The 22,041-nt window shown below is 37.0% G+C and overlaps 1 protein-coding gene across 1 annotated transcript; it reads left to right on the top strand.

Moving 5' to 3' along the window:
• The first annotated feature begins 4,733 nt into the window (after positions 1–4,733).
• On the top strand, positions 4,734–21,465 carry ercc6l2 (excision repair cross-complementation group 6-like 2). Its single transcript, XM_082187634.1, has 18 exons — positions 4,734–4,925; positions 5,354–5,762; positions 5,850–5,960; positions 6,651–6,844; positions 7,844–8,005; positions 8,190–8,397; positions 8,493–8,750; positions 9,208–9,327; positions 10,305–10,376; positions 11,861–12,006; positions 12,097–12,192; positions 12,571–12,670; positions 12,866–13,018; positions 13,343–13,414; positions 14,774–15,512; positions 16,395–16,549; positions 17,688–17,851; positions 20,257–21,465. The coding sequence occupies exons 2-18, from the start codon at positions 5,484–5,486 to the stop codon at positions 21,152–21,154; spliced, it is 3,927 nt and encodes a 1,308-aa protein (XP_082043760.1). The 5' UTR covers positions 4,734–4,925; positions 5,354–5,483; the 3' UTR covers positions 21,155–21,465.
• Positions 21,466–22,041: the final 576 nt, after the last annotated feature.

The following is a 22,041-nucleotide window of genomic DNA, read 5'->3' as shown; positions in this document are numbered from 1 at the left end:
TGACCCATACAATGTATTGTTGGCTATTGCCACAAATATACCCGTGCGACTTGTGACTGGTTTTGTGATCCAGGGTCACATTTATGATACACCATTGTTTTTTAAATGTTGTATTTGGGCAAAGTATAATCCCCCGGTTTAAAACGCTAAACAGAATAATTCCCCTGCACTGAAGAACAACAATCTGCGTAATAGTGGCCATACTGTACGTGCCAGGGATGTGGACATTGGGTTCTGCTGAGCTGGTACATTCAGAAGGCCTTTGTTTTTCTGTTCAGTAACGCATCACTGTTGGCCCGTGGTGGCACACAAAACCCATGCCACCGTGCCAATGTCCAATGGTGGCGGGAGAACGTCTAGCTGCAAGGATGAATAGGCGATTCCTACCAACTGTATCAGAGCACTCCAAAAATGCCGACACCAGCAGGTTTTTTCACTGGTTTTGCGTTTTGTTTGCTTATCAAATCAGTCTCAGACCATAAGAGGCCCATCGAGGCTTTTGATGATGGAACAGGGAGAGTTATATTGGATGCTTGATGTGTTTATTGTAGCTCAAGTCAACAAACAAAAGGGCCCTCTATGGGGTCCCGGCATAATGAGCGCCGCTTTGGTTGTAAATATGTGTGTTTTTTTCATCCAGTCTTTCCATCTCAATGCAGGACAAAAGAGACCAGCCCATCCAATTCAGGTCAGCCTGAATTTGGCGATGTAGCTCACTGAGTTAAATCATTTGTGCGCACAAAGCCTCGAGAGGATGCCAGCCGACGATGGGAACGACGATAGATAGATAAATAAATAAATAGTGTAATTGTTGTTTGCGCTCTTCCTGCAACTAGATTCTGTGCCTTTCCATAATAGACCCCACTTCAAGACGATCAGTGTGTGCTTTTCAAGTGTGTGCTTGTGGTTGTATAATTGCCTGTGAGAAAGACAAAGGAAGAGGGATAAAGGGGCTGGATATAGTTCAAGAAGCCTGGAGAATGTTCAAGTATACATCTACACTGAAACGCATGGCAGCACTTCTATTTGTTTCTGTATTTTATGTGGGCAACATCTTTGATAAAGCAAGTATATTAAAAAATAATTTCTATGTAACTGCTGTTGACGTGTGGACAGTTACATTTATATACAAATGAGAAAAAAATAGGTAGGGGGAAGGAAAAAGAAAGAAAAGAGAAGCCCTTTCCACCCCAAAGGCATTAATATTCTGGGCCATGTGACATTTTAAATTAACAGTGAGAGTAAATAGCTGACAGAATGCGGCACACGTTGCCAAAGCCGGGTCCAAAGAAATCACAAAAGTTCTATGTACTCGTTCCAGAATTCTAGAATTATTTTGCAAGCATGAGGCGCTGGTGAATTCAACCACAAATCAGCCGCTTATGTCTCGCTGAGACACGCTAGCAGTTTACATGAAAGTTTTAATTGTGTGCATCCCTAAAGTTTTAATAGTAAGCAGTCCTAGACTGTCACAGATCCTGACAAATCTGTATGGAAAAGAAGACCGATGCCTTGTGGATGAAGGGCCGGGAAAAGTATTAGGGTTCTATCAGACACCTCATTCAGACTGTTTGAAAGATTCAGTGGTGTGTCTGTGATGTTGACCACACAAACAGAGACGTGGGGAAATGACGCAAAACTTCTGGAATCTGCTTGAGACAGACCTCACACACAGCTGAAACTTCCAGCTCGACAGAAAGGAGATTTTGTAAAGCTTTACTGCTGATATGAACATATGCATTAATGAGGAATATATTGGAAAAAGACTAAGGGAATAGTAATGCAAACCCATATGGTCTTATAATCACTCATGTTCATATAATGTTAAAGAAAATAACTAATAGTAGCAGTTATTTTTGATGGATCTCCAGGGTAGACCACATCATTTATTTTTCGTGAATGAAAGCGAGGTTAAGCGTACAGTCCGTTTAACAGGTCGTGCTGTTGTTAACACTAAAAATATGTCTATCCAAAAAAATTCCCTGTGTCAAAAAAGTCTGGACATGTGTTTAGAAACTTAGACATGATGTGACTAAAGACATTACAACCTATTGAGCATCTATCCGCTGTCTAGACTATGTTCTGTTAGATGTTTATTATTGTTCAGGGGTGTCTAATCTTTGGAGGTGGTGGTTAGAAAAGACAAGAGGTTTTTGAGCTCAAGAGGGTTAGGCTATTTATTTACTGAAATTATTTAATTTCTCCAAGAACCCTACTTATTTATTTTCCCCCAGAGCCATCTTTTATTTATTTATTTACGTATTTATTTATTTACCCAAAAAACCTCTTTTATTTATTTTATTTATTTTTTACCCCCAGAACCCAATTAATTAATTAATTAATCAATTAATTAATTAATTAATTAATTAATTAATTAATTTTTATTTATTTGTTTGTTAATTAATCCAAGAGCCCTCTTTTATTAATTTTTTTTTACCCCAGAACCCTATTCATTCATTCATTCATTCATTCATGTTTATTTATTTTCCCCAGAACCCGCTTTTATTTTATTTTATTTTATTTTATTTTATTTTATTTTATTTTATTTTATTTTATTTTATTTTATTTTATTTTATTTTATTTTATTTTATTTTATTTTATTTTATTTTATTTTATTTTATTTTATTTTATTTTATTTATTTTATTTTATTTTAATTAATTTGTTTGTTTGTTTATTTCCCCAAGAACCCTATTTATTTAAAAAATATATATATATTTACCCCAGAATCCTATTCATTCATTCATTCATTCATTCATTTCCCTGTAACCCTATTAATTAATTAATTAATTAATTAATTTATAAATAAAGAACATCTTTTAACATCTTACATTATTACCAAAGCATTAAATGCTGGTAGGAAGTCATCACCAAAATGTATTTTACTGACAGCCATAGTTTTTATATTTTAAATAAAAAAGAGATGTATAGCTACATCAAATATCTGTTTATTTTAGGAAGGGGGTCCCTCACAATATAGGATAATCATATATGGGTCTGTGTCATCAGCAAGTTCAAAAACATCTGGTCTGCACATATAGTAACTTCAAGCAAATACAGGAATAAAAACAATAACATCAACAGAATCCTTTTTTTAAATTTCCATAATCAATTTTATGAAGTTGAAACTGTCATTTTTGGCCTAGCAGTAATTGGTTTTGGCTTTCTAAGTTTGAGTGACTCATGGGAGAAAGTCTGTGAAACACAGATGGAGAATTTCCTAAGCGCGGGGAGAAGAGGACAAATCTCCCATTCAGCATCTGCAGTGAGGGGGAACTTCAGTGGTCTCTGCTGCCTGCCATCTCACACTGCTAATGAAAAATGCCATTTACACTACCGCATGGGACAACATAAGTGCACGAAGCTCAAAACTACAACACTGTGGCCTATTGTAGGAAAGTCATCTAAGGGCATTTATTGCTCAGGAAAAGCCTGATGTGTCTCCATCTGAACATTATACCTCAGGAAACATTTTACCTGGATGATTGAGGATATTTGTGGTAGAAACAATCAAGAGGGCCTATATCTGAATGAAAACCCAAGGAAACAGCTTGTCGCTATTGTTATCCAAGCTAAAGATGAGGAGGAAGCCTGTGTTGTCCGCTCGGCTATGGTACACTGCAAGACAAAAACAGAACTTTCTGTTCGTCCTCTCTCAATGCTGGGAATTTATTGGGCAGCTGCTGGAGATGTTCTTATAAAGAAGCCCAAACAGTCATGACAGATGGTTTACATAGCAGAAGGCATTGGGTCGAACACAACACTTCTACTTCTTCTTCTACAGAAGCGCATGGGTCTGTTTGCCCCCATGAAAAAAACAGCCACCCAAGATGGGTGGTAATGGTGAGGTCAGTCCGAATGAATGTGTTAAAGAGATATGGACCACCCTTGAGCAAAGCCATTAACTGCGTTCGTTGACCATAATTAGCAGATTTGGTGGCTCCCCTGAAAAGAGGCTCATAATCTACTGAGAAGAAATACGTACATTAGGAGGATGTCAAACAAATGAGTGGAACTTTTCCAGTATGTAGGGCTGTGTGCTAATTTGCACTGGTCTGGTCTGGTTACCAGACACAACCTGCCGTATTTAACTGCAATTCAAAATATTTTGATTTGAAGATTTGGTCGTCAGCATATGATTGATTATGCGCTTAAGCAGAATATGTTTCTATTTTTCTTTTTCTTTTTTTTTGCACCAGGTAGAACAATAAAACCTCAGTTTGCATAGCTCAGGCATATCTGATAGATAGATAGATAGATAAATAAATAAATAAATAGATAGATAGATAGATAGATAGATAGATAGATAGATAGATAGATAGATAGATAGATAGATAGATAAATTCATTTAATTTATTTAAACAAAAACAACATGTTAGCATTGGTGTAAGCTGCCCCTTCAAGTGAAGATAGAAAAATGAACAGTATAAATATTAAGAGCTAATTGATCTGAGTTTACTAATTTAATCTTTGTTTTTAATAAAAAAAAAAAATTGTTTATATATATATATATATATATATATATATATATATATATATATATATATATATATATATATATATATATATATATATATATATATGCCTATATATATATGCCTATATATATGCCTATATATATATATATATATTTTTTTTTTATTATTATTTTTTTATTATTCATTTCATTTCGTTTCGTTTCGTTTAGGTTCTCTCTAAGCGCTTGTCCGGAAAGTGCAGCTCTCAACACACAGATAGGTAAATAGACGCGAATCTCTCCGCTGTGACGCTGGATGCAGCATGTTGCTAAGTTGATGAGAACGAAATCAAAATGAATTGGACATGCAGAGGAATAACAACCTGTTTATCTCACAGTCAAGCCATAACAGGCACCAGAAATACATGATCACCTCAGAGACTACATCGAGACTAAAATGAATTCATGATGGTAAGACTAAACTGACGTCCACTGTGTAAGGAATGAACTCAAGCAATAGCACTTAAAGTTAAAGTGATCGCAACTCGCAAAATATACTTTTAAATTAAAACAAATGAATATTTAATTAAAATTCGCGTCAGACTTCTCGAATGAGTGAGATAGCTGAGCTTAGTTAAAGACATAACAATTCTGATCAATTATTCCTCTGGGGAATCTCATGTCATGTTCTTCCTAAACTGTATGGCTTTCTTCCCTCTTTCCTCACAAAAGAAGGTGTTGGGATGACAGTCTCAGTCCCCATTCACTCTCATTGTATGGGGAATACAATTGTTTGCTGATCTACACTTTTAGCTTTAGCTTTAACCTTTCAGCAAAGTTCTCAATATCCAAATAAAATGACTTATATGGAATTTATTTATTCAGCCTCTGTTTTGCAGGTCAAACGTACAACTCCTACTCTGATCACCATAATGATTTCATCGTTTGTGCTACTCCAAAGGAGAAGCCGGTCACTACTAAACAAGCCATTATTTAGTTAGCACCTGTATTGATGTGAACGCTGTCTTGATGGAGATGGAGGAGGAAGGCTCATCTACAAAGGGCTGGAATGCCAGAACATCTAGCCCTCAGTTTGAGGACGAGAGGCCTCTTTTCCACAGTAACCAGACGCCTCCAGGTACTTCTGAGCCATTTCTGCTGCCAGGAAGTGACATAAAAGTTCCATACACCATCAATCGATATTTACGAGACTATCAGCGAGAGGGCATTCAATTCATCTATCATAACTATGCCAAATCCAGAGGATGCATCTTGGGTGATGACATGGGTCTTGGAAAAACGGTTCAGGTAAATCTACGCAAATCTACATATTACAATGTATTGAATAAACCCAGTAAGGCCTGCTCATTTTTCCTCTTCCCTTTGTTTTTTTAGGTCATCGGCTTCCTAGCTGCAGTTTTGCAGAAAACTGGTACATGGAAAGACGTTGAGAACAACAGGCCACAGTTTTTGCTGTCACAGAAGCCATCAGAACAAGTTCAGAAGGTAAGTGTCAGGGTTTGGGTTGATGAAAGGAGCGAGGACTCAAATGCAGAGTGATGGGCTTTTATTAAGCATAAAATAAAACAAAAACTACCCCATGGGGGAAACAAGACAGGCAGCAAGACTTTACAAGATCTGGACTTGGCAGGAACAGGAAACATGAGGGTACCTTAGATGACGAACCAGCACAGGACTGCAAACACAAGGAGAATAAATAGGGAGAGCAAACAAAGCAGGTAACAAGGGAGGACAGGTAGGGCAAATGAATCAATAATCAGGTAACATGGGTTAGACAAATTACAGGAGAGCACATGGCACAAGGAAACGCATGACAAGCCATGTGCTCACACCAAACATGATTAAAACACAAGCACATGGCCAGCAAAACAAATCACAAGCCATGTGATAACACAAAACGAGACATGAACACGCAGCCAATGAGAACACTCATAAGCCACTTGTTCACACAAAACATGACAACATGAAAGCACACAGCTAGTGTAAACACACACTGCATGCTACACAGCACAAGACAAAACATGACGTGAAAGCACAGGAGTGTCAGGGCTCTGTCACAAAACCATGAAATAGACTAGACAGAAGTGACAGAACCCTGACAGAAGGTTCTTGTGTAATACTGCATTAAAAGCCCTTTAGTAGTAGGCTATTTTTTGTTTGTTTGACTCTGTTCAGGTTTTCCTCATTGTGGCTCCGCTCTCTGTCCTCTACAACTGGAAAGATGAGTTAGACACTTGGGGTTATTTTAGAGTTGTGGTCGTGCACGGTGTGAGGAAGGAGGAAGAACTGGCGCGTGTGCAGAGAGGAAGATGTGAGATTGCTCTTACTACTTATGAGACCCTCAGACTCTGTTTGGACCAGTTTAACAGGTATATTGTTCATACTGAGTTCAGTTTGTTTTATATTTTTTTGTTTTATATGTATACTTAACTGTTCAAAAGTTTGGGGTCAGTAAGATCTTTTGGTTACACTTTATTTTAAGATGTCTTTGTTAAACTGTAATTATACATTTAAGTACTGAGTAATATTAAGTAACTACATACTTACTATAGGGTTAGGATTTGGGTTTAGTTTGGTTTAGGGTTAGTTGCATGTAATTATGCATAATTTAGTTATTACTATAGTAACTACATGCAACATATGTAACTGACATAAAATAAACTTACCGATTTAAAAAAAAAATGTTTTCTTATGCTCATCAAGGGTGTATTTATGCAGAAGTACAGTAAAAACAGTAATATTGTAAAATACTATTACAATTTAAAATAATTGTTTTCTATTTGAATATATTTTAAAATGTAATTTATTCCTGGGATGGCAAAGCTGAATTTTCAGCATCATTACTCCAGTCTTCAGTGTCACATGATCCTCCGGAAATCATTCTATGCTGATTTGGTGCTCAAAAAACATTTCAGTTATTATCAGTGTATCAACGTTGAAGAAACTTGCGCCGCTTAATATTTTTGTGGAAACTTTTTTCCCTACATTTTTTCAGGATTCTTTGATGAATAGAAAGTTCTAAAGAAGTTCTGAAGAAATATTTTTTTAACATTATTAAAATTTTACAGTCACTTTGGATCACTTTAATACGTCCTTGCCAAATAAAAGATTAATAAAAAAAAAAAGAAAAAAAAAAAAGAATCTTACTGTCCCAAAACTTTTGCATGGTATTCAGTTATATTGAGTTTATATTGACAGTTAAATAATGTTTTATTTCCTATCATATTTAAACATTTATTGTACAAAGTTAAGTGGTCAGTGTAGTTTTCAACATATTTCTTTTTCTGCTTTTCTTTGTGATTAAATTCAATTAATGATGATGACTCATCTTTTTCACACTACACAATGTAATGTTTGATTTTGTACAGTATTGATTGGGCTGCCGTTATCGTTGATGAAGCTCACAAAATAAAGAACCACAGGTCCCAGATCACTCAGGCCATGAAGGAGATGAGATGTAAAGTGAGGGTTGGACTGACAGGAACAGTTCTTCAGAACAACCTTGAGGAGCTGTGGTGTGTTATGGACTGGTGAGACACTCAGAAAGCACCACTGATTTTAACCCTGATTGAGGTACTTGAGCTCCATTTTGACTTGGATGCTTTTATAGACCGTTTACTGGGGTTTGGAACATAAGTTGTATATTTTTGTGCCATTATACTACCTCATGATAATGATAATTTCTCCATTCATTTGTTTAAAACACTTTCATAGGGCCATTCCTGGATGCCTGGGTTCTCTGGCAGGTTTCAAAAACAGGTTTTCGGACCCCATTGAGCAGGGGCAGAAGCACACTGTGACAAAAAGAGCTCTAGCAGAAGGACGTAAAGCAGTTCAGGAACTTGCCAAAAAACTCTCACACTGGTTCCTCAGGAGAACAAAAGCCCTTATCAGTGACCAGCTACCTAAGAAAGATGATCGAGTGAGTTAGTTCAAGTCAAAGAACCCACTGATTTAATATGAAATCTCATAGTACATGCTCTGATCTGCACCGCTTCTGGTCTTGTCCCTCTCCAGGTTGTCTATTGCTCACTCACAGACTTCCAGCGGACGGTGTACCGAGCAGTGCTGGACACAGACGATGTGAACCTGCTGTTGCAGAGCTCAGGAAAGTGTCACTGTGGCAGTGGCCGTCCACGGAAGAAGTGCTGCTACAAACTGAACGCAGACGGTGTGCCGGTCAGAAACCTGTACTTCAGTTATCTGGCTATACTGAGAAAAGTAGCAAATCATGTTGCACTACTGCAGTCTAAAGAAGGAACCAGCAAAAAACAGGTTAGTAATTGGGTGTAGTGGGAATAGTGAAGGATTGTTGTCAGATACACTATCGTTCAAAAGTTTGGGGTCTATAAGATTTGTGTTTTTGAAAAACAGTCAAATAATTATAATGTGAAATATTATCACAATTCAAAACAACTGTTTTCTATTTGAATATATTTTAAAATGTAATTAATTCCTGTGATGGCAATGCTGAATTTTCAGCAGCCATTACTTCAGTCTTCAGTGTCACGTGATCCTTCAGAAATCATTTTAATATGCTGATTTGCTGCTCATGAAACATTTATTATTATTATCAGTTTATATCAGTACAACTGGCCTGTTCAAACATATTTGAGGTTTGATTGAATGTATTTTAGAATGGCTCAAATGGACTCGGTCCATCAAGAACAGATTGTGTTTATCATCATCCTTTATCTTTCTGTAAATATTTTTGCAATTTTTCCAACCACAGGAAAAATATGTGACAGCCATTTGCGAGAAAGTTTTTAAAAAATTTCCAGATTTCACAGAGAGGTGCAAACAAGCAGCATTTGAAGCAATGTCTGACCCCATGTACAGTGGAAAAATGAAGGTGAGGCATTTTTCCTAATGATCAAGAACCAGATTTGGAGTTATTTCACACAATAATTGTATATTAGATTGTAGTACTGTTAGGGCTTTTTGTCATTTCAAATTTTTACTCATCCAGCATTTTCATTGGCTCCACCACAAAGGGAATGATACATTTTTATTTTTAACAAAGCGATTTTATTTTTGCTTGAATATATTCAGTTTTCATTCAATGCAAATTTTTCTTTCTGTTTATTATAAATATTTTTTTCTTTAAAAAATTCTGAAAATTACATAATTATAATGTAACTATAATTTCAACACATTATCTTGGTGACACATCAGCAGAATTTTCAACAACAATATTGAATACATTGTTTTAATTTTGCTAGACATAAAAAATTATGTACAAGATAAATAAGTCCCATCCTCATTGTTGAGCCCTGAGTGTAAAAGTATGTTTAGTTGCATATTACAGTTATTAGAATCAGGGGTGCCCACATTATCAAACGGACAGCATCAAAAATTTGCTTCGCCAAGATATCTTCATTTCCAGTCCGTTCCGGATTTTTCACTGGCAATATGGAGATTAATAAACCCTCTTGTGGCTAGCACTGGCCCTGAGCTGTCTTCCATCTGAGGCTGTGGATACACTTCCTTGAGAAATAACAAGGACAGTATTTAACATTTCTTCAGGCCTTCCTTTCAAAGGTTTCCCCCTCCCGTTAGCCGGAGCATCTTGAGGGTGCTGTTATTGGCAGATGCTGAGTTACTGGCATCCTCACAAGAATGGCCGCCGGTTTCTGAAACATCAGCAATAGAAAGAAAAGACACAGCCTGCTCTGTTAATCTCTACCCAGTGGCCACTGACTGACGTGTTATTTCTCATTACAATTTAAATGAAAAACGTTGTGTGTTTTCACGTGTTATGATAAGCAAGATTGTCTTTGCTCCCATCATCATTTTGAAAAGCGTGTCCTGTTTTTCTTCCTGTTTCAGGTTCTGCAAAAGCTAATAAATCACTTTATCGCGAAGAAAGACAAAGTTCTACTCTTCTCTCTTTCCACCAAGGTGAGGTGGTTATAAAAAGTTTGCTATGCTATTTAAAAATGTATATAAACTATATGGTGAACGTGATTTCACCAAGTGCAACATGTTCCTGGATCAATATCTTTGTTGATTCTGGAACATTTCAATCAACAGATCATATTTGAGAGTGAAGTTTACAGTTTATACCAAGATTAGGCTTACAACCAGGGTTAGGTGCTTCTACATCAGTGTTATTCACATATCATTTCCCTCTGATTTTAGGGATAACTTATGGGGTAGAGTTAGGTTTAGGGGTAGGGATTGGGTTAGGACTACATTTTCAGACAGGAATGTTGTTCCAGGATCAACAAATTATTTTGATTCAGGAACATGTCTTACTTGGCAAAATCATATACAGTATTTATAATCTGCAAGACCCCTGAAAGTGTCCTGTGTATCTGGCACCAAGACGTTAGTAGCAGATCCTTCAAGTCCTGTAGGTTGCGAGGAAACCAGAGCAACACCTTTGAACTCTTCATCATGGTCCTCAAACCATTGACCTGAAAGAGGCCACTTCCATCAGGGAACACCATTGTTATGAAGAGGTGCAATTGGTCTGCAATAATGTTTAGGTACAGTAGGTAGCACGTGTCAAATTTATGTCCACATGAATGGCCGGACACAGGGTTTCCCAGCAGAACATTGCTCAGAGCATCACACTCCCTCCACCGGCTTGTCGTCATCCCACATTGCATCCCGGTGCCATCACTTCCCCAGGTAAACGGCACAGGTACAAGGCCGTCCCACATGATGTAAAAGAAAATGGGACTCAACAGACTAGGCGACCTTCTTCCACTGCTCCAAGGTCCAGTTCCGACTCTCGAACACCCATTATAGGTGCTTTCGACGGTGGGCAGGGGTCATCATAAGCACTCTGGCTGGTCTGCAGCCATTTAGAGTGAGATGCACTTTGTGTTGTAACACATTCCTCCCATAACCATAATCCCATAGTTAAAATTTTGTGACTTGTGCCACAGTAGACCTTCTGTTGGCTTGGACCAGATGGTATAGCCTTTGTTGCCCTCGTGCATCGATGAGCCTTGGGCGCCCAACACCCTGTTGCCAGTCTGTCCCTCTTGGACTACACTGTTGGTAATTTCTCACCACTGCTGACCGGGGGCAACAGTTGTGCCATTTCAGCGAAACTCTGACCCTATCACCTTGCCATTGCAATTTGTCCCTTGTCAAAGTTGCTTAGATCTAAATTCCTTATTACAAGAACTGATTGTTTGCTTACCATCTAATCTACCCAGACCTTAATATGTGGCCTTGTTAGGGGGTGATCAAAGATATTCGCTTCACCTCTGACTGGTCATAATGTTTTGGCTCATCAGTGTATATAATTTATATAATTGTGAATCTTTTTTTAAATATACAATTGCAATCAATTTTAATTGATTGGCAGTCCTAATTGTATTAAATATAAATCAGGTTATACAAACTTTTCTTTATACTTTCTTTCACAGCTGTTAGATGTTCTGGAAAGCTATTGTGTGGCCGAGGGTCTGGAGTACCACAGACTGGATGGAAACACCAAGTCTAAGGACCGAGTTAAGATAGTGAGAGAGTTCAACAGCTCTCAAGATGTCAACCTGTGTCTGGTGTCTACTTTGTGAGTGTGGCCCCAAAAGCTATTATGTTTCGTTATGCCTGTTATTTACAAGATCTCCCAAAATGTATGATCTTCATGCTTCTTCTGTAGGGCGGGTGGGCTTGGCCTAAACTTCATCGGAGCGAATGTTGTCGTTTTGTTTGATCCAACATGGAATCCTGCCAATGATCTCCAGGCTATTGACAGGTGAGCAAATAAAAAGGAAATATTCATATAATTAGGTATTTGCATTTGAGTATTAAATATTGACAAACATTTAAAAATCATGTGACACTGAAGACTGGAGTAATGGCTGCTGAATATTCAGTTGAATCATCACAAGATTAAATAGAAATAAAATGCATTAAAATATATATTTTTTTAATTGTAATAATAATTCACAATATTACTGTTTTACTGTATTTTTTGATTGTATAATGAGTATAAGAGACTCTTTTCAAAAACATTAAAAAAAAATCTTACTGACCCCAAACTTTTGAACAGTAGTTTACATTTTGCAGGTTGTATGGAATTTATCAAGGTCCCAATAAGACTTTTTGACTTGAATCCTGTTTCAATTTACAGGGCGTATCGTATTGGCCAGTGCAGGGATGTGACGGTTTTTAGACTCATCTCTTTAGGAACGGTAGAGGAGATCATATACTTGCGCCAAATTTACAAACAGGTATGTTGATAAAAAATTTACATTTCAGCAAAGGTGTATGAAGATATCATTCCTATACAGTTTAACAGTAATTTGCTGTTGTGAGCATTTTTTGTTTTAGCTCCCTCATCATTACACCTAATACATATGAATACACTAAAATTATGTACAATTTATTGAGACCTGTTTGTTTTCCTCTCCTTTTTTGCTTGACAGCAACTTCAGTTGTCAGTGATTGGCCAGGAGAATGCTAGACGCTACTTTGAGGCGGTTCAGGGTACTGACAGCAAGGCAGGGGAACTGTTTGGTATCCGAAACCTTTTCCGCCTGCAGACTGATGGCACCTGTCTTACCCATCGCATCCTGGAGGTAAAAAACGTCCAAAATCCGCATCCAAACCCAGCGTCAAACCCAGTTCTGTATATATACTGTATATATAGATATATTTTATATATGTTATATTGTTCAGTTTTCCAGCCCTAGTCTTGTGAAATTAATTTAGATTTTTAGGGCACATCATGATCTTGTAATGCAGAGGTTCTGACGAGCATGTGGAAACTATCTACAGAGTTTTACTGTCTGTAAGGGCCCAGCTGATCATACATATCCCTAATGACATGCCTTTAATGAACTGTTTATATGAAATGAATTCCTTCTCATTGACATGATGGGAATCGCGTGTTTGGGTTACAGAGGGAGGGCCAAGTGGAGGTGGGAATCATGACGGCCAGAACTCAAGCTCTGGACGAGAGGATGGAGGAGCCAGTGAGTACCCACCCTGTCACAGACCCGTGACTCGAACGTTTCTCTTTCCCACCCATCCCTCCCCTCTTCTTTCCCATCATTTATCTGTTCCCACGGCATGACGGGCGAACACATGGTCGTAATCAACCCCTTCTGAAGCCCAGTGGTGAAGACCACACAGAAACATACTATCTATACCACATTTATTTACTCAGCAGAGGCCTTATCTAATTGTTCTTCTGGAAAGAACCTCACACATTGATTTTCTGAAGAGGATGGGCACTGACTGCAACGCCTCGGCTTGTTAAAATCAATGTTTTGCTAAAAACTGGATGTCGCTATCATTAAAGTGTGGTAAAGTTGTATGTTATGTGTTTTAAATGTTGTCCATTAAGAAACTGTTATAGACATTTCAATATAGATTGGTGTGAAATATACATTTATGTAATTGTAAAGGATGACGCTTCCTTGGTTGAGAGCAGAGTTCTGTTTTTTTTAAGCATTGCAGTTGTATTAGTAAAGACAAAACAGTAGAAAGTTGTTTTGTTTGCTTATTTTCTTGTCATTATTTGACAGCCATTATTTTGTCATTATTTGATCACATTCAGTTTAGATCATTACACTGTAAAAAAAATATTTGATCAATGAGCTATGACAACATATGCTTTTACATTGCCTAACTCATCAAAATAAGTTGAGCAATTTTCAACTTTTTTATGTGATACAAGATGCAACACATTTTTTAAAGTCAGTTTAATGTAATTTAAGCTGAAATGACTTAAACATCCAAGTTGATTGTACTTCAAAATTTAAGGCAGCAACTTTTTTTACAGATTGAATTTATCATTGTTTGGAGATTCAGCATTTCTATTGTTTAATAGCAATAGCAGAAAGCAATTGTTTTATATTGGCATATTGTGAATATTAGAGAGAGAGAGAGGGAAATATATATATATATATATATATATATATATATATATATATATATGTTTTATTTATATATGTTGCAGAATTTTGATACAAATAATTTGAGATATAATAATACAAAAGAGAAACTGGTGCCCGCAAGTTGCCAAAAATTGCCATTATTTACCCTACATTTTTATTTACCCTACGGTGAACAAAAAAAACAAAAAAAAAACACACACAACATAAAATAGAACAAAATTTCCAGATAAAAATAATCAAAACCTTCAAAACAAAAGTACTTTTGTAGTTGTACAAAAATACAACTATAACACCTGTTTGAAGAACTCACTAAATCATTTGTGTCCTTAATTGTCATATTTTTATGCAAATAATCAAAGCAATGTTGATAGTTAATAAACAAAACAAAACATCTTCTGCATAAAACTAATGAACCATCTTGATTTACCTCAGGATCCCCGGTCAGCGGATGCTGCTACTGAGCAGACAGGTGGATCAGCAGGCTCTGGGCTTAAAACCGCTGGGGTGTTGGACTTCAGCAGTGCAAGTGAAGATGAAGATCCCTGTTGCTCCAGGCGCTCAGAAACACACACAGGAGAGCAGACGGGAGCTGGTACTTCCTGTATTGGCAATATAGGCCTGTATAGTGTTCTCCAGAGACAAATGACTCAGAGAGGATTGCAGGAGACGGACAGTGAAGAGGACTTGAGTAGTCAGAGTCAGGACGAGGATAACTATGCAAAACCCATCACGATTAAGGGACAAGCATTTAAGAAACTGGATCTGTCCATTGAATCCGATGAAGGGATTGAGGGAGTCACTGATGGTAAACCACAGAGAGTATCAGAAGTGTCAGCAGACCTTGAGCTCCTGCCACCAAGATCACACAAACACAACAATGACAGCACAACTGGTGGCAAGAATCATGTTCACAAAAGGGTGAAGTTTGCAGATAAAAGATCTGAAGTTGATATTGAAAGTTTTTCTTCATCAGAAGATGAAGTGCCTCAGATAGGCGTGAGATGTATGAAGGGTCCTTCTCCTCAGGAGAATAATTCAACTCACAGATCGTCTTCAGGGAAGGACAACACTACACAAATGTCTTTGGGCATAAAGAGCCGAAACACATTAGGCTCTAACAAAACCCAATCCAGAGAAGAAGGAAACACCAGAACTCTGGACTCATTGTTAGGTATAACTTGGACTATTTACCTGGATTTGAAATAATCTTTTATATTCAGTATCTTTATTGATGGTAACACTTTATTTTAAGGTGAAGTAGTTACACATTACTACATGTACTTACTATAGTAATAACCGTAAATTATGCATTATTACAAGTAACTAAACCAAACCCTAACCGTAACTCTATAGTAAGTACATGTACTTTTTTGAGTAAGTACAATGCAACTGTCACCTTAAAATAGAGTGTAACCTTATTGACTTTTGGCCAATTATCACAAACAGAATATATAATTAAATAATCGAAAAATAGATTTAACCAAAAAAAAAAAAAAAAAAACATTTAAGAAAAGCAACAGACTTCTTTCCATAGACACAATGATTATTATACTATACAAACTGTATATTCTAGCCCTTAATCATAAGCTGTTTTCCTCATGTAGACAAAAAAATGTCCCCAAAAGACAAGGATTTTGAACATTGCCATCTTTGTGTGGACATTTTGTCCCCATAAACGTAGGGTTTACCAGGACACACACACACACAAATAAAAATAATAAAGATAAATAAAAAGTGCACGTAACATTAATTTACAATAACTGAATAACAGTTAATAACATTATAGTGCAGTTAGACTGTCGTTTGTTTTACACATTCAGTCCAGTCATTTCATATAAAGAAGTTTAGACATTTTGAGAAGATTGGTTTCTCCATTGGGTGTTTCAGATATCAATCTTCTCAAAATGTCAACTTTTTATTGACTCTATATGAAATTAATAGAGAGAACTGAGTCAATACAAAGTTTGAACATTTTGAGAAGATTGAAGTCATCTTGAGTTTGTTCCAATTCTCTTTGTTCCAGTCTACTTGAGTGTTTTGACTTCTCTGACAGGTGGACTTCAGCAGGTGAGCTACACCCACTCGAATCAGAAGGTAGTGGGCTCCAGCAGAGCAGAAGACCGCCTGAGCCGTGCTGCCGTACGAGATGTGTTTGAACTCAACAAGCACTCGCAGCTTCCTGCAAACCAGATTCTGGATTCATCAGAGGTTTCTACAAGTTTTATATTTATGCACCTCACACCGATCTCACTAGGAGTTACCACGCTTTTTTGTGTGTGGTATTTCAGTGCAACTAACTAACAAAAGTATCTATCTTGGTAACATTTTAATGTTTTAGATATAAATTATATTGATATTTTTTATATAATTTAATATAAATGTTCTTAATTAAAATAGGAACTTATATTTTTGCACACTGTGGGGGGAATTCACTAACAGTTTTCTTTTGCATGCAGAATTTCAATGCAACTAAAAATAGTATTTTGGTCACATTTTAATGTTTGAGAGATTTATTTTTGTAGAAATTAGTAATAATTTTTGTATTCAAATTTAAATATGATTTATTAATAAAAAATGTTTTACTACATTTGAACAACCGGTCAGTAACACAACTAATCTATTTCACAGTCTATTAATTACACAAACCTTTTGCTGTCAGAAATGACTGAATATAAAAACTTCTGTTTAGTGAGTGAATCAAATGTTGATTCAGTAACTGCTCCAATTCGATGCGTTCATTTGGTGAAAGATTTGTCAGACTGATTGAGACTAGTAACTGTGTCTGTGAGTTATTAAAATAACAGGCTCTTTTTTTGAGTGGAATCAAAACAGTTTAACAGAAAGAATAAGATGTATTGTTTTCGCATTATTTCATGGTGCTTTTTATTTCATTACATTAAATTCAGTGTGGAAAATCACAATTTATGTGAAATATAATTTCTTTAGCTGTGGCACAGGAGATTCAGCTCTGCAGTTCAGGAACCACTGCATGAGACACAGCATTGGTTGGTTATTTTCTTTAAGATGATGTGAAATAAAGCCAGTTCAGCTAGTTTGTCCTCAGGTGTTTAAAATGATACATTGTGTGGTATAAATCAACTGCAGATACAGATCTACTACGTACCATTTTTTCACTGTTGCACACAGCATAATGATCATCCGTATCGGTTATGTTTTGTTCTGCACGTGCTTTTAATTTATTTTTATTTTTATAAAGTAGTCTGAAATTCCAGATAGGATTTTTGAGTGATCAACCAAGAATAATTTGGGAAAGGCTCAAGATTTTTGGGTAAAGATTTGTTAAATAAGTCCAATTCTAACATACTTTGTATTTATTGTGTAATAGACTTCCACCCAGTCATCTGATCCCGTACTCGCAGATCACGGCGAGACACCGCTAGCAAATGGCAGACCCCACATGGAGCATCCGGTCACCCACACCATCAAAACCTCTTACCGCCAGAACAATGTCACTGTCATAGTGGGCGAAACACCCAGTAGCATGTGCAGGTAACACTATTTTCTGCTTCAAATCCCTCGCTTTTCTCCCCGTACAAGATCTGACTGGCCGTCATCTCCACACAAAGCAAATTATTGTGTCAATTGGGCTAAAAACTCAAAGACTAGAACAGCAAGTCAGTGAGAAGAAATTCCTGGTAGCGCAGGGCCATGTGCCAGTTCTCCCCACAGCTATGGTGTGCTGCCCCCGCCTGGCCCCTGGGGCCGCAGGAGCGAGGGAAGACCACCCCGGAGCCCTCTCACCCACCCATTTCCCAAGTCTGGCCAAAGTCATAAGCAAAACCCCCTCTTTATTCTGCTTTTCTCCTCAGTACAATCTCACAAATGTACTGTTTGCTCATGTAATGGTGAAAACACACACACACTAGTATATAAATTCTCTTTTTCTTGATGAATTGCTTTAATGGGATTCAACCCCTTACAGACACATACTTAAGGGTCTTGCTTCATAGATAGTTTTTGCTTTGAAACCACAAAGGGTGGCAACCATTAGAAGTTACGCCACAAGCAGCTTGTGAGCTCTTTCAGTTTCAAATTACTAAGTGGTTTTCCTTAAAGACCCTTACACTGAATTTTCTGGGTCGTTTTATGTTTTAAAATGGGGTTCGTTGTTTAATTCATCTTAAAGGCATAGTTCACCCAAAAATAATAGAAATAGTGTCATAATTTATGTACTCCTCTGCTTGTCCTTGCAAATCTTTATGACATTCTTCTGCAGAACACAAATGAAGATATTTGGAAGAATGTTCCATTTCCCCCCCAAAATCTCAAAATATCTTTTATGTTACACAGATGAACTAAAGTCATACAGGTTTGCAACAACAGGAGGGCGAGTAAATGGAGACAGAATTTTCATTTTTGGCTGAACTATCCCTTTAAGAGTGTGTTTCATGTCACGTGTTTTAGCATTAAGCAAATCTTCTGGTTCTTATTATGCTGTAACTTATGGGCTGTGGTCTTATGATATAATATACAGGCTGTCATAAACTTGCTCCCTGCCTGTATTTTGCAATGCATGGAGTGTAAAACAATCTCTTAGAATGTTATAATACACTCAATTTTTTAAGTAAACTGCTTATTAATATTTCAAGTCCTACGTTGTGTGGTCTAAAAAAATAATAATCCCAAAACAAAACAGGAAATTATATATGTGGACCCCATTGAAGACCCTGCAGACCCTCATGACTGTGTGTCTCTTAAAATATAAAAGATAATTTGACCTTTTTATAATACGGTTATAAAATATCACATGGTGCAAATCATCAAAAAGTACATCTTTAAGAACTTGGCACATGTGTTTTAAACTAGATTTTTTTCTTTTCTTATTTATCATTGACCTGTGATTCTAATGATTTACTACAGATGATTTGGCCAAATAAAACACTTAAAATAAAAGAAAACACACTTAAAGCTTTGAAAATCATTTTGTATAGTTGTGTCACTAAGGCTCTGTTTACTCCTGGTATTAAGAAGTGTTTTGGTCTATCGGATCACAAGTGGACGACGCTAAATACAGGTTTAAACGGGGTCTAAAACATTTTGAGCTTGTCCACTTTCGACCACTTCCAAAGGTATTAGAAAACACATTTGACATTTGCTTTTGTAGTGTAAACACTCATGTGGTCGAATGCATTCGAACAGCCACAAAAGACCACCTGCTCTCCGCCTACTGACCTAGATAGATAGATTGATTTTTATTTGTCCTCGAGAGGAAATTTATTTCCACTGTAGATGCGTACATAATACAAACACACATAACATGTTAAATTATCGCCATATCATAATACAATCAAAAATAATCGCTGAGATCACAAAACAACAACAAAGAGAGCATAAGTGACGTATCAATGGCCGATTTCCTATGTATTTAGAGCTTGTATAGATACAGGAACACAACTCTTACTATACCTGGCCTTTCTACACATCGGTAACCTATACCTACGGCCTAATTCATGCATATTACGGGAAGTGAGCTAGCCAGACGGGATTTAAACTTTTGGCGGCTGGAGAGCCAGGACAAAAAACGTACCAAGCACAATGTTCTCTCACTATTCCTGATTTCTTCTGGTTATCAGATCACAAACAAAAGCTGCTGCTCTCCGTACTTTTTCCATCATCTCTGGTCATGTTCATATGTAAATTGCGTGAGCTTATTTCAGCCAGTAGATCGAAAGATTTGCCCATAGATTTACCTGCCCATAGACCCTCCGCTCTAAAAAAAAATCAGGACAGAAGTGGTTGAAAGTGGAAAATAGAGATGGATTAAAACACCAGTTGTAAACGGGTATGTCTCTCTTGTCTACTTGTGATCCGATCAAATCCCATCTTAATGCCAGATGTAAACAGGATCTAAGTTAAGTTGATTTGTGTCATTAAGATAATATTTTGTCTCGCAGACAGCAGTTGGAAGAAATGGCTCAGTTCTTTGGATTCGACACTGTGCGAGACTTTGCAGAAGACATTCTGAAGAACGATTCAGAGCAGAGACTTAGCCGATTGCGAAGCTTCTACAGCCAGGAGAGACCTGAACTCAAGAACTTCACCGAAAAGACCTTTCCTAAACCCCACGTCGAGCCAAAGCCACCCACCTCACCGCCACCTTCTACAGCCAGACAAAGAACTACCTCAAAAAGAGCCCTCCGAAACTCCCCTCTTAAACCTCAAGTTGAGGCACCAACCCTTGAAGTTGAGGATCAAAGAGAACCATCAAAGAAAAAGAGAATGGGTAAACCAGAAACCTCTAAGGTTCACGTTCACTGCAGTACAGACCTCACAAACAACAAAATGAAGTTGTCCTCCACAGACAAATACCCATCATCAAGTTCTGGACATCTTTCTCAAAGGTGCAGTGAACCAGTAGAAGAGACTAAAACCAACATTATTAGTTCCTCACAACCTTTCAAGAGCAAGAAATACACTTCACGGTCACCTTTAATCTCCACAGATGATTGTGCTGCATCAAGCTCAACCCAGACCAGCAGCTCCTCCAAAATCACAGACCTTATAGGTGACACATCCATCCTGAATGACTTGTTCAAGTCGAAGAAGAAAACCGTAGACCAACCGAGGGATGTAAAAACATCCACATGCACAGGAAGAGCTAAAAGTAGAGGAAAGGATTTCTGGGACATTTTGAATGAGGGGAATGTGGAGAGCATTAACAAACTCACAGATCTGACTGAGGTGGAGAAGATCTGTAACAGCGTTAGTGTCTCTGCAAAGTCCAGGAGTAATGAGAAAACCGAAAGCTCGCAACTTTGGAAAAAAAATGAGAAATTTCTCTGGAAACACTAGTTTATATTAGTGTAGTTTATATTGATTATTTACAATGTTATGTTTTATTGCAAGGACAGGCTTTTTATTTATGATCATTTGTTTTTATTTGTTTTAAATTTTGAATTTATATAAAAAAGAATTTGTTTGGTTTTTCAGGATTCAGTACACTGTATAATTGACTGGCAATTTTATTTTATCTTGTTTTTTAATTGTGTTAAAGTTCATGTTTTGAAGAAGGCACAAGGCACATATTTTTTGAATGCATATGTATTAAATGTATAAAACAATAAAATTACATTGACAAAAGATGGTTCACTGGTGGTTTCGTTACAGATTTTGGAAATTGGAAAAGGAATTGAATGTTTTATTTTAATATGTAATCTTATTAAAATATAAAAATAATGTGAATTTTATTCATACATGGTAAGAAAAGTGTTGTCAGAGCATGTGGGGTAGTTAATTGTTGAATGTTAATTGGTCTTTTATTTTATTTTTTATATTTTATTACAATTATATTAGAATTGGAAAAAGTGCAACATGTTCAACAAAAAATCTTTTTCTTTTTTCCTCCCACACAACTGTGCCTCTCATTTGGTTTCAGGCAGTTAAATGACTTAAATAGCTGGTGGTCTTGGACCTCAGACCAAAAAGTGGTGTAAATAGTTTTGAAGTGGTGTAATTGCTTTGACGAAGTGGCACGAATCACTCTCGCCGCAGTCTCTCTTTCATGGAAGCTTAAGGCCGCTGCTACTTGTTTCATCTCATCTGCCATGTGTCGCAGAGCTCAGCACCTGTACCATATCCTCAGCACACTGCATTAGTGGTGGCACAATGAGAGAAATGACACATGCGACTTGCAGCTGTTGTCTCACATCGCTCAGCTGTTGCACTTAGGTAAACAAGAG

Source organism: Leuciscus leuciscus (assembly GCF_965113295.1).
Source record: "Leuciscus leuciscus genome assembly, chromosome: 13".
Classification (NCBI taxonomy): domain Eukaryota; kingdom Metazoa; phylum Chordata; class Actinopteri; order Cypriniformes; family Leuciscidae; genus Leuciscus; species Leuciscus leuciscus.
The sequence above is the reverse complement of the archived record's forward strand: the minus strand, read 5'-3'. Positions and strand labels throughout refer to the sequence as shown.